The 13,629-nt window shown below is 39.6% G+C and overlaps 1 protein-coding gene across 3 annotated transcripts in view; it reads right to left on the minus strand.

Moving 5' to 3' along the window:
- Positions 1-215: 215 nt before the first annotated feature.
- The window catches only part of LOC100564475 (complement factor H), a 22,741-nt gene continuing 9,327 nt past the window's right edge, over positions 216-13,629 (minus strand). For all 3 annotated transcript variants that reach the window (XM_008119981.3, XM_062980772.1, XM_062980773.1), the window contains 7 exons: positions 12,209-12,376; positions 9,634-9,825; positions 8,560-8,613; positions 6,569-6,742; positions 4,396-4,596; positions 2,066-2,248; positions 216-297 (listed from right to left, as the gene is read on the minus strand). In XM_008119981.3, the coding sequence (XP_008118188.1) occupies positions 260-297; positions 2,066-2,248; positions 4,396-4,596; positions 6,569-6,742; positions 8,560-8,613; positions 9,634-9,825; positions 12,209-12,376 (1,010 nt within the window). In that variant the 3' untranslated portion in view covers positions 216-259. The remainder of the gene's footprint in view (positions 298-2,065; positions 2,249-4,395; positions 4,597-6,568; positions 6,743-8,559; positions 8,614-9,633; positions 9,826-12,208; positions 12,377-13,629) is intronic.

Consider the following 13,629-nt stretch of genomic DNA (forward strand, 5'->3'; position numbering starts at 1 on the left):
TCCCCCCAAAACAAATAAATCTGTTCAGGTGGAAATTTGGAACTTTTAAAGGTCTCTGCAGACCATAGGGGTAGTAGAGGAGATAAAGTAGTTATGTTGTGCTAGTTTGCAGTACCAGTTTTAGAAAAAGTGTATCAAGCTTTCTGATTAAACTAGTTAATAACCTACATACAAAAAGACCACAACAATAAATAAAAATTAAGTGCAAACATATATAAATGAGAAGGTATACATTATTTAATCATTATGAGATTAATCTTTACTTATCAAAGTCTTTATTCTCCCAGCTAGACGCACCTGTATTGATAAAGAGAAAGAGAAAAAAATTATATTGGTGACACTATTTGAACTAAATCTGAAAACTACTGCAATAATTTGGAAATATCATCAGATAAAGGAAAGATAATGATGGGATCTCATGTGATAGGACCACAGATTTTCATCTCTGCGGATATTAGTTGTGCATCCCCTTGGGAAACCTGGCAGTCAGAGAGGTGATAAAAGATAAATAAACACAGAAACACCCGTTGTCATTGTACTGAGATGATTTCCACAGCTTGGGTGACGATACTGAGAAAGTTTCATCTTTTGCACTCACCAATCTGTCCTATCAAGGTGCAGAGACCTCTGTTGAGGATATCAGATTCCAGGCAAGTTCATATGGGGAAATGTGGTGCTGTTGTAAGCCATCTCCACCACATTAAGACATACTAAGATGATGTAGGCAACCTGTTGGACTTATTACTACATAAACCTTAATTCAAAATCTTTATTTTAAAAAACTATACTTTAGGACACAGATAGCTCCACCAGAGAATTGTGAGTGTACCAGGAAGCCTATCAAAAGCACGAATAATATAATTAAACATGTGCTATGAAACTAGGGTTTTATATAATGCCCTAATTACAATAGGGTTATAGTGCTAGACCAAGCATTCTCAAAATGCAGCCCTCCAGCTGTTTGGGCTTCCAACTCCCAGAATTTCTGACCATTGAACAAGCTTTCCAGGGCTTGGAGTTGGAGATGGAGGCCCAAACAGCTGGAGGGCTGCAGTTTGAGGATGCTTGTGCTAGACCAGTGGTTCTCAACCTGGGGTCCCCGGATGCTTTTGGCTACAACTCCCAGAAACCCCATCCAGTTTGCCACCTGTTAGGATTTCTGGGAGCTGAAGGCCAAAAACACCTGGGAACCCCAGGTTGAGAACCATTGTGCTAGACTGTTCTACTGTAGCTCTTTGATTATTCTGAAAGGCTCCCTAGAACACTTGTAGCTTTTCATGGAAGCTGTGCATGACCCAGATGGCTTGCAGATGGCCTGAAAGAAGACCTAAGAAATATTGAAAGGTCATTTAATGGGAGAGGTCTGCAATCCCTATTAGGTTTTAGGAAATTATCATTCAAAAAGGAGCTTTCCCAGCTCTGACTTAATACATTTCCCCATTTTCATTCAAACAATGCAAATACAGTAGAGTCTCGCTAATCCAAGCCTCACTTCTCCAAGCCTCTGGATAATCCAAGCCATTTTAGTAGTCAATGTTTTCAATATATTGTGATATTTTGGTGCTAAATTCATAAATACAGTAATTACAACATAACATTACTGCGTATTGAACTACTTTTTCTGTCAAATTTGTTGTAAAACATGATGTTTTGGTGCTTAACTTGTAAAATCATAACCTAATTTGATGTTTAATAGGTTTTTCCTTAATTCCTCCTTATTATTCAAGATATTTGCTTATCCAAGCTTCTGCCGGCCCATTTAGCTTGGATAAGTGAGACTCTACTGTAAATCCTTGGACAAAATCAGCTGATGTAGGACCCTAAGGAAAGCTTAACTGACCCCACAGTTATCTTATTCTATCCCATTTGCCTTTAACTATCTTCAACTCCTTTAATACAGAAATGCATTAGGGCTGAGGTATGATCCCGCTACTCAAATAACAAATAAAATGGCTATGGAATGAAGACACCGAGAAACAACAGATAATATGCTGTAGAATGCAAACTCAATTCAGAACCGAAGGTTACATTTTTCAGATTAATGAGGCAAAGAACCTTATCTTACCAGTGGCCAAGCATTTGAGAGCTGGTGACCAATCTGTTTTTGTGCACACTGCTGTTGGTGACAGATGTTCAGGATGATAACCCTCATCACAAAGGAAAGAAATGTCATCGCCTTCTATGAAGATGTTCTCAGAGCCAACAATTATTTGGCCGTGTGGCAAGTGTTTAGGCAGAATACACTGTTCTAAGGGCAAAATAAATAAATATGGATGAGTGGAAACAGGATGTTTGTAAAATCATATTCTAAAACAAAATGGAGAATACACTTATACATCTGATTTAGTAGGAACAATATGGATATATGGGGGGGGGGGGGTTCGTGTCAGGAGCAACCGGAGTTGCTTCTGAAGTGAGAGAATTGGCCGTTGTGAGAGAAAAGGACGTTGCCCAGGGGACGCCCGGATGTTTTGATGTTTTACCATCCTTGTGGGAGGCTAATGTCATGCCCCCGCATGGAGCTGGAGCTGAAAGAGGGAGCTCATCCGCGCTCTCCCTGGGTGGGATTCAAACCTGGCAGCTTTCAGGTCAGCAACCCAACCTTCAAGTCACGAGGCTTTTATCCCCTAGGCCACTGGAGGCTCCTATGGATATATGTAAGACGATATGTCTAAGGACCTCATCACATGAAGGTCCTTAAGCCAGGGGACAGCAGGGGAAACTGTTTTTAAGTGCCACACATCACCCACATCCCCCACATTGCCCTCTTCCCCATCACATGGGGGAAACTGTTGCTTCCCAGTTTCCCCCTCCACTGTCCCAGGCTTAAGCAATGAAAACACAGCTAGCCACCCATGTTCTCAGGGCTCAATCCTGTGACACTGCCAGCATGGAGCTAGGATGGATCCCCACCAGAAGGAGCCCTGCATTATGTGATGAGCTCTGCCAGCTTCCATCCTGGCTCCATCGTGACAGCAGGACTGAGCCAAGCCCAATGTAGTGAGTTCCGTGGTGTAGATTATCATACTAGGTATGAGCCATGCAATCAAATAGTATGTTTTAGTGAAAGTCTTATCCAGAACACAAAGAGGAAATGCTAGACAGATGGCTGTCCTTGACAGCTTGGTCTATGCTGAAAACAGATCTGAAGACCTAAGTAAACCATAAATATTTCTTTGTATAGAATGGATATGTATGGACAAGTAATCACCCCTAGATTGAGCTCCCTACTGCTCACAGCTGCAATTATTCTAGGGCAGAGTGTGAGGATGTGGGCAATGTGTTGGATCTAGTACCATAGAAATCTGAATTGAAATGTCTGGTTAGTCATTAAATGTATTAAGCAGCTTTGATACTACTAATTTTTCAGATACACTAATTTCTTGGATACAACAGAATGAGTGTGAGGACTGAATCACTATGAGATAGACCCCAAGGTTTAGGATTTATTTCACCTTGAGGAAATAAAAATAATACATAGTGCTATCATGCAAATACATATGTATGTATGTATATTATTATTATTATAATTATTATTATATAGCAACAGGAAATGTAGATAATGCTGAAGAAACTGGACGAAGTGTGACTTAATAAGATGCAGCTTCTTGCATTCTGGGAATTAGTCTGAAGTAACAAGCATGAAAAAGGGGATTAAACTTGTTAGAAAGCCAATACTTTTGCTTTCTACTCCGTTGTTTATTTTTATCATCTAAGTTTTACCTTTAAGTGGACATCTACACTGTAGAATCAATCAGTTTGAGACCACTTTAACAATCATGGTTCAGTACCTTGGAATCATGGGAATGGAGGTATTTAGCTTTCTCTTTCATATAGTGGCGATGCTTCCTCAAACTAAAACTCCCATGATCCCATATTATTGAACCTTGGAGATTAAAGTAGTGTAAAAAGGTAAAGGTAAAGGTTTCCCCTGACGTTAAGTCCAGTTGTGTCCGACTCTGGGGGTTGGTGCTCATCTCCATTTCTAAGCCGAAGAGCCGGTGTTGTCCGTAGACACCTCCAAGGTCATGTGGCTGGCATGACTGCATGGAACGCCGTTACCTTCCCGCCGGAGCGGTACCTATTGATCTACCCACATTTGCATGTTTTCGAACTGCTAGGTTGTCAGAAGCTGGAGCTAACAGCGGGCGCTCACTCCGCTCCCCGGGTTTGAACCTGGGACCTTTCAGTCTGCAAGTTCAGCGCTTTAACACACTGAGCCACCGGAGGCTGTAAACTGCATTAATTCTACAGCATAGATGGGGCCTATGCCAAACAACATCTACAAGAAACATTTTTTAAAAAAATCTAACATCCTTTGGTAAAAGTTTCTGGAGGATTCCTAGCTTAGTAAAAGTATTATTTTATGAAATAATACTGAAAATATACACTTACTAAAGCATTTTGGTTCTGGTTCCCAGCCATAACTGGTGCATCTAATTATATGCCAACGCTTCTTATTTTCTGGTAGGAAGCCACGATAACATCTGAAGTTAATTGTATCTCCTTCTTTTTTTGGAAAATATACATCACTATAATAAGTATTAGACCAAGACAGTGCTCCATGCTCTATACGAGGATATTCACAATGTTTTGCTTTGAAAGAAATGGAAAAGAAACGGCTAAAGCAAAAGAGCTGAATACTCAAGTTGTGTTATTTTCTTCTACAGAACATGGCTAGAATCGCCCCCCTTTTTTTCTTTTTCTTTTTTTGCAATTTTAATCCAACACCAAAATAACAAAACGGGATTGTCCAGCCCTAAATTCTTTGAGTTGGAAAGAATTAACTTTGGTGCAAATTGTTTGGACATTTCAACCCTTTGTGGGTGTTTTCAAGTTACCTTATGGCAACTCTATGACTCTCATAAGATTTTCTTAGGCAAGAAATGCTCATGTTTTCCTGCTTGGAAAGGCTGGATGGGCATTTCTAGAACAGGCAGCTGATGTCTAAATGGGTAATGTCAGATCAATTTTTAATTTCAGGTAGTCAGGTGCTGGCATTGTTTTTCTTTCTCCTCCAAGCGACGGGACTTCCAAGTCCCACTTCCAAGTCCTCCATGTTTCCTGGTGTGGCCAGCTGGAGCAGTGGCAGAAAAAGGAGCCTGGCTGCCTCTTCCAGCCTCCTCTGCTGCTGCCAGAGCTGGTCCAACAATGAGGCAAATTAAGTGGTCGCTTGGGGCGCAAAACATACGGGGGCACAGTCAAGACTGCTTTTTCTGTTGGTTTGTTGTAAAACATAATGTTTTGGTGCTTAATTTGTAAAATCTTAATGTAATTTGATGTTTAGTAGGCTTTTCCTTAATCCCTCATTATCCAACATTTTCACTTATCCAACGCTTTTATTTTTCAGTGATTGGTTGGGGGGTACCAAAATTCTGTTCACCTACACTTGAAAATTACCTAGGGCCGGCTCTGGCTGCCGCCCACCCTCACTCTTCTTCCCTGGCTGCAGGAGCAGAGGAAGCCAGGGCAACATGGAAAGCAGGAAGCAAGGGCCCACTGGAGCTAGTAGGAAAAGCTTCACTCTCCTGGGACTTACAAGGGGGAGAAAGGCCACTTATTAAAATTAAAATAGTGCCTCTATTTTTTGGATTTCCTCTTATTGCGGGCGGTCCTGGAACATAACCCCCACAATAAATGAGGGAACACTGTAGATGATGTTGGACTGCCACTCTCAAGATTCCTCACCTTTAACTATGCTGGCTGTGAATTCTGGGAGCTTCAATTCAACATCATCTCAAAGGGTGCATTACCTACATTGCCCTTTATACCAGGATCTGATTCCAGATTATGTGCTTATCCCAGATTATCTGGCAGTGTAGACTCATTTAATTCAGTTCAAAACAGATATTTGGTATCAGATCCTGGGATATAGAGCAGTGTAGATCCAGACTAAGTTACCTACATGAAAAGCAATTTTCAAATCGTATGTCCAACATAAGTTTACAACATTAAAGCTGCAAAAAAAACTCCATAACTTTTGAATTGACCAAATGCAGCAAGAAAAGAAAAGGTATCTAGTTTTTTCCACATTTGTTCCATTCTTTCATCTCTTCCAGCATATAAGAAGGGACAAATAAAGTATATGCTATGACATTTCCACTGCCATGGTTGCAGAGACATTGCGGCTCATTTCAAATATCACAGTCCTGAAACCAACACACTACTATTTGTTGGCCTGACTAGTTTGCAACTCTGTTTTGTGGGTTAGTTTGCAATTGTCTCAAGTCAGTTCTCCAATTTGGACATCAGAACAAATTGTGATTTAGGAAATTAAAATGTCTTGGGTTAAGGCAGAGGGAGAAAAAGGAAATGAAAGAGAAAAGGGCTGAATACAGACTACGTGATGAATAATTTTTACCCGACCCCCAACACACACATATCTGTATGTACAGGAAGGAAAAGGAGGTGTCAACAATGGAACTGCAAAACCATATGGTGGGCAAATATAAATTAAGTTATTTTTTAAGATTATCAGTGCTCGTTATGACACTTATAGTATAAAACTGACCACATTATCAGCTATTTAAACTTTTATACATGGTTGACACAACTTGAAGCTACTTACCTACACACTTTGGGTAAGGTAGCCAGCCGTATTTTGTGCATTTAGATGCGTGATCAGGATTTTCAAGTGTAAATCCTGAATTACATGAAGCATAGATAACATCTGTAATTTTGTACTGTCTTTGTTCAGGAAGGAAGTTTCCATTGTCTATGTGTGGGACAGCACATGTTTCTTCTAATAGGAAATAGAGATAAAAACATTGTTCAATGTGTTATCGAAGGCTTTCATGGCTGGAATCACAGGGTTGTTGTATGTTTTCTGGGCTGTATGGCCATGTTCCAGAAGTATTCTCTCCTGCCATTTCTCCCACATCTATGGCAGGCATCCTCAGAGGTTGTGAAGCATATTGGAAAAACTAAGCAAGGAAGGATTATATATCTGTGGAAAGTCCAGCATAGGAGAAAGAACTCTTGTCTGTTGGCCAGTATGAATGTTGTAATTAATCACCTTGATTGGCATTAATGACCTTGCCTTCTTCATGGCTTGGCTTCTTCCTGCCTGGGGGAATCCTATGTTAGGAGGTGTTAGCTGCCCCTGATTGATTTGTGTCTGACATTCTTCTGTTTTCAGAGTGCTGTTCCTTATTTACCCTTCTGACTTTAGAGGGTTTTTTTAATACTGGTAGCCAGATTTTGTTCATTTACATGGTTTCCTCCTTTCTGTTGAAATTGTCCACATGCTTGTGGATTTCAATGGCTTTTCTGTGTAGTCTGACCTGATAGTTGTTAGAGTGGTCCAATATTTTCTGTGTTCTCAAATAATATGCTGTGTCCAGGTTGGTTCATCAAGTGCTCTGCTATGGCTGACTTCTCTGGTTGAGTTAGTCTGCACTGCCTTTCAGGTTCCTTGTTCCGTGTTTGGACAATGCTGCGTTTGGTGGTCCCTATGTAGACTTGTCCACAGCTGTGTGGTATACTATGATGTCAGACTACACAGAGAAGCCATTGAAATCCACAAGCATGTGGACAATTTCAACAGAAAGGAGGAAACCATGAAATTGAACAAAACAAACGTTTTTCCAATATACCTCAAAACCTCTGAGGATGCCTGCCATAGATGTGGGAGAAACGTCAGGAGGGAATACTTCAGGAACATGGCCATATGGCCCAGAAAACACACAACAGCCCTGAAAAACATTGTTACTGCAATTGATGTCATTGTCAATATGTCTCAACAGTAACAAAATATCACAACTGTCTAACTAGTTTAAAAGTATTGTTATCTATGCAAAAAAATTTCAACCAATCTGCAATGACTGCAGACATGTACACATTTCAGCCCATAAGGCACAATGCTGTTGATCATCTCGGATTTCCTTTTCTTCTTTTAATGAAATACAATGATAATTTGATCGCAGAAACAGCACCGTAAGGAAATGTTTAACTCCCTCTCCATTTTTTTCCTGGTTCCATCTTCTGCCCACCACCATCATCAGTCCATGGCACATACAGCTTGTTTGAATTCCAAGAAAAGAAATATACCCTGCTCTACTGAAGGCCAATATTAAGAAAAACCTTAGCTTGCTATGGAAAACAATGTGGAAGAGTGTTTGTATACCACCAAGCAAACTGTCTTGTCACTTTTCTTCTAAACATTATGAATCAGAAGGAATTTTAGCAGATATAACTTTCAATAACAATCTGCACATATGGCCAGATATAAAAGAGTCCCTGGCCATACTAATCTGTTGGTTGCCTTTTAAAGGAGAGTGGGTGGGAAGGAAGTTAAGAATTTTAGCCATGTCCACTAGCCATAAAAATGAAAACAGCCTTAATGGACAGTTAAACAACTGTTCATAATGTGCAACCATTCCACCTTATCTGTGTTCATTTCAGCTAGATGGGAAACGTCAGCAAACCAGCCTAGCCCCAAGTTCAATAATTTCTCTCACCTGGCATCATCTTCATCTTAAACAAAAAGATCCTTCCTAAAACCATTAGTTCCTATCTCAAAATTCATGTGTAGCACTGAACACTATATTATTTTGGTACCTGTTTGAGAGGAATTCCATGCTGAGGCTACAAACATCTCATCTGCATCAGGCTCTGAAATGTCACATTATAGAAACAATATCATGCAAAGACAATTTTCACTACTCACGTTTGGGACAAATTAATAACATGCCCCAAATCTCTATCGCTCATAAAGTTTAAGCTGTTTGTAGTCAAATCTGAACACTTATAAACTATCATTTAGGAAAAGTAAACATTCTTTTTGACCCAGTCCAAGTAAATTTGCACTAATTTTTGAAAGGCCCATTTTCTGATTTACATTAAAGTAATAAAAATGAGTATATATTATTTAAAATCTATTTTTAAGGAATCTCTCTTATTTTCTCTCTAGTATTCTTTCAACCCATCATGAAGCTGATTCTCAACCTGTGGGCCGCAACCCAGCAGTGGTCAATGAGAACAAAAATCCGGTCCACAAAAGTCCTTCCTCTTTATTTATTTTATTTTATTTATTTTATTTCCGCAGAGCTGCAGAGCTGACAGTTGCATTGGATAGACCACATCAGCTCTAGATTATTAAATGTGGTTTTCTGTGGGTGAGCCAATGACTACTGAATGACATATGTTCTGTATCAGAAACTAGAGCTGATGTGGTCTGTCCAATGCAATTTTCTGAATCAGCACTCCAAATAACCAAATTAAAGTTGACCAAAAATTAATATGTAACCTTTTTGGTACTAATGTTCAAGAGTGGTCCATGGTCAAAGTGGTCCCCGATCTAGTGGTCCCTTGTCAAAATGGTCCACGGTCAAGTGGTCCCTGGTTAAAATGGTCTGTGTTCAAGGGGTCCTGATCAAATTGGGCCTGGTCAAGTGGGCCCTGGTCAAAAAAAGGTTTAGTTTAGCCGAGATTCCACAAATTACTGAATAATATGTCTCCAAGATAGCAATCAGGCGATTGTTACTGAATCAGATGACTATAAGGTAATTATTATTCTCTATTTGCTGCCTTTATCTGAGAAGAGAGCAGCCATGAGTGTCTCCATCTATAAGCATAGCATTCTTTCAGCTAATGATTCCAGCGGAATTGAATTCCCATTAACAGTACATTTACCAGTGGAATTGCAGAACGGTAGATAGAACTTTCCATCAATACACTTTTTGATTGATGGGGATACAGTGATATATCCTTTCTTGCACACAAATTCCATTGTATGGCCATTTCTAATCAGTTCTGAATGTTTTTGTCCATCCCGCAGAATCAGATTTCGCTCTGTCAGCTGTTCTTTTGTGATAACGCAGGGTGCTAAAAATGCAGCAGAAAAGAGAAACCAAGATGGAACTTGAGAATGATGGTCCTTGCTCCTCTTTCAAAGTCTTTCATTCTGTAGGATCTGACTTTAGGCTATTTTTATTCCTAAGAATTGCTTGAACTTCGATTGTCTATGAATGCCATTGTCTTCTAAGAGGTTTTTGTTCTAGCAATGCCATTAAGACACACATAATAGTTTTATGTGATAACCTTTTTCATAGGTTATCAATGTACAATTAGAGGTCTGGCAGCAGGACTGTGTCTCCCTGTCTCTATGATACCCATGCATTTGGGATAAAGGTGGGCAAAGTGCAGCTCACAGACCCCAAGTTATACTCCAAACTTGAGCCATTTTTTGAAATAAAGATTGGACTGCAAAAGTCCCATGACTTCTAGGGGCCATGATGAGCAACTTCAACCTTCATATGGAACCATGTTTTCCTATATAGAAGAAGTCATCCTGTCTTGGTCTCAGACCCCATCTATACTGTCATATAATCTAGTTTCAGAATGCAGATGAACTGCATTGACCTGGATTATATAATGTAATCCAGTTCAATGCAGTTCAAACTGCATTGTATGGGTCTATACTGACCATATAAGGCAGTTCAAACCGTATTATATGGCAGTGTAGATGGGACCTCAAAGAGACCATTCCCAACCTAGTGATGGACCCCAGCAATACTTATTAATCACCTCACACGGGCCAATTTCCCCATCATAAGCTGCTTCCCCTTCATTTTCCCACGATACACATACATTTCTGGCTGGGCTCCATGCCAAAAGAGGAGACTAAGCAGCACATCCTGCCACCATTTCCACACAGGGTCATGGTAAGAAGGGCAATGGGGAGTGGAACAATGGGTTCTCCCAAGCCCTCCACCGGGAGCCCATTGATTCGCCACAATGTGGGGTGATTCCATGAGCCTTAATGATATCAGTGTAATGGGCTTTTCCAATAAAAATATATGTGGGAAACTTGAGGGATCTGTCAACCCCTAATTAAGAGAAACATCTGCATAGGTGTACTTCATGGCATTCCAATGTATATTCAGTTCAAGTATGCAAGGGCTTCTTGCAAGACTTGTGTTCAATGTGAAATGTAAAGAAGGATTTGCCAGTGTTGGCTGCACTATTCAGAAGTTCGAGGCAAACAGTCTCAAGTGGCACACCTTGCCATCTTCAGGAGGTATGGAGTAACCAAATATTGTTGGAGGAGTTAACTGTATTATTGATTACCTTATGCCAGTGGTTCTCAACCTGTGGGTCCCCAGGTATTTTGGCTTTCAGCTCCCAGAAATCCTAACAGCTGGTAAACTGGCTGGGATTTCTGGGAGTTGTAGGCCAAAACACCTGGGGACCCACAGGTTGAGAACCACTGCCTTATGCCCTCTAAAAACATCCTACTATCATCAAATGAAGAGGAAAATGATGATGATGATGATGATGATGACGACAACAACAACAACAACAACAACAACAACAACAATAATAATAATAAGTATTTGTTACCCACCTCTCCTCGTAGCTAGAGGCAGGTCACAATACAGTTTAAACATATCACCATAAAATACCGACCATGAAATACATACAGTAAAACAGACCATCACAAAATACATATATTAATATACATAATACAAAGATTAAATTGCAATATAAATAGAATATACGGTATTATTCCGTTATTTGGACGGAGGCCACAAGGGGCGCTAGAGAGAGAAGGATAATCTATTTTATGGGGATGGAGGGTGGGTTGAAATAGTAAAACCATTTCCCTCTGTTTTCCTGTTATCCCCCCCCCACACACACACACCCATGTCCCTGTCGTGGAAACAACTCTCATGTATGGCATGGGGGGGGGGGGGGGAGAGAATAACCAGCCAAATTGGGGAATATTGTTTTCCTCCTTCAACTCCCCCCTTCGCCCAATAAAATGACCTATCCTTCTCTGTCTAGCACCCCTGTGTGGCCTCCGACCAGATAATGAAACGGTATCGAATGAACAAATACATTTTAGTTATTTATTATTACATTCTATTAAGTGTGAAAAAATAATAAATAATATTTATTATAAAATTGAAATAAGGTTTTGCCAGTCTAGTCAGCAGAAGCCAGTTTAGATAATTTGGGGGGGGGGGGGAGTTTCTCATTTGACAGGCAGCAAATTACTTCAAAGATACATAAAAGTATTGTTTTATTCATTCATACAACAAGCTGTTTTGGTTTGCCATTATCATTCCCATTTTCTTTCCAAGTTAGGATTATAAGATGAACTCTCTGCGAATGAATGTGTCACAACTCTGTTAGTTATTGCAAACACAGAAATAGTTGCTGAGTACAAATAAATAGTTCCATACCTGCATTATTTGACACTTACCCAAACACTTTGGTGTAGGCATCCAACCATTTTCTTTGCATGTTATCCAGCCAGACCCTTCCAAGTCATACCCAGACTGGCATTGGTACAGTAATCTGTCATGTTCCATATATGCCAATTTCATATTCTTTACAATCTCTCCAAAATCAATTTCAGGTGGCTTGCAAACTGAAATTATATTTTGGAAGGCATTTTATTATTTTTCCTTATCAAAGTTTCTACAAGACCCCCATATTAGATACAAGAAAACGAGTGCTTCTATCCCAACCCTTGGTTTAGGAACTGCCATTTTTTATAAACTCATGGCAGGGGGCATGTTCCTCTTTTACCTCCTCTGCTATAATAAAGCACTAACACATAGAGAGACTCACAACCAAATTTATAAAAACTAAATACATATATTTCTGGGTCTGAATGGACAAACTAGGCTTTTTCTGTTTATCCTGTATTTTTACTTCTTTAAAAAACCAAGTTTTTTTATTTTGCATATACAGTAGAGTCTCACTTATCCAACATAAACGGGCCGGCAGAATGTTGGATAAGCGAATAGGTTGGATAATAAGGAGGCATTAAGAAAAAGCCTATTAAACATCAAATTAGTTTATGATTTTACAAATTAAGCACCAAAACATCATGTTATACAACAAATTCGACAGAAAAAGTAGTTCAATACGCAGTAATACTATGTAGTAATTACTGTATTTATGAATTTAGCACCAAAATATCATGATATATTGATAACTTTTGACTACAAAAAAGTGTTGGATAATCCAGAATGTTGGATACGTGAGTGTTGGATAAGTGAGACTCTACTGTACAATATTTGTAATATAAAAATATTTTTAATTTTTGGTTAATATTTACTGAAGACAATCTGAAATGAAAATCCAAACTTGTCTTGTTGCTTACTGACGAGAATGATTGGGAAATCATTATGTTAATAATAAACATGTTCTCTGGCTCCCTATCTTATGTCACCATATGTAGAGAGGTATTAATCGATGTGGAAGAATCCCAGCTTCTAGATTTCACAAAAAAAACCCACATACACCGTTTAGGATTGGGGTCAGTAACCTGCATTCTTTTGACTGAATTACAGAACAAATCTTTTTGGAATCATAGAATCCGAGCTGGAAGAGACCTCGTGGACCATCCAGTCCAACCTCCTGCCAAGAAGCAGGAAAATTGCATTCAAAGTACTGCCGACAGATGGCCATCCAGCCTCTGCTTAAAAACCTCCAAAGAAGGCACCTTGACCACACTTTGAGGCAGAAAGTTCCACTACTGAACAGCTCTCACAGTTCAAAAGTCCTTCCTAATGTTCAGATCTCCTGAATCTCCTTTCCTGCAATTTGAAGCCATTGTTCCGCATCCTAGTCTTCAGGGCAGCAGAAAACAAGCCTGTTTTCTCCTCCCTAAGA

This window comes from Anolis carolinensis, chromosome 4 (assembly GCF_035594765.1).
Source record: "Anolis carolinensis isolate JA03-04 chromosome 4, rAnoCar3.1.pri, whole genome shotgun sequence".
NCBI lineage: Eukaryota > Metazoa > Chordata > Lepidosauria > Squamata > Dactyloidae > Anolis > Anolis carolinensis.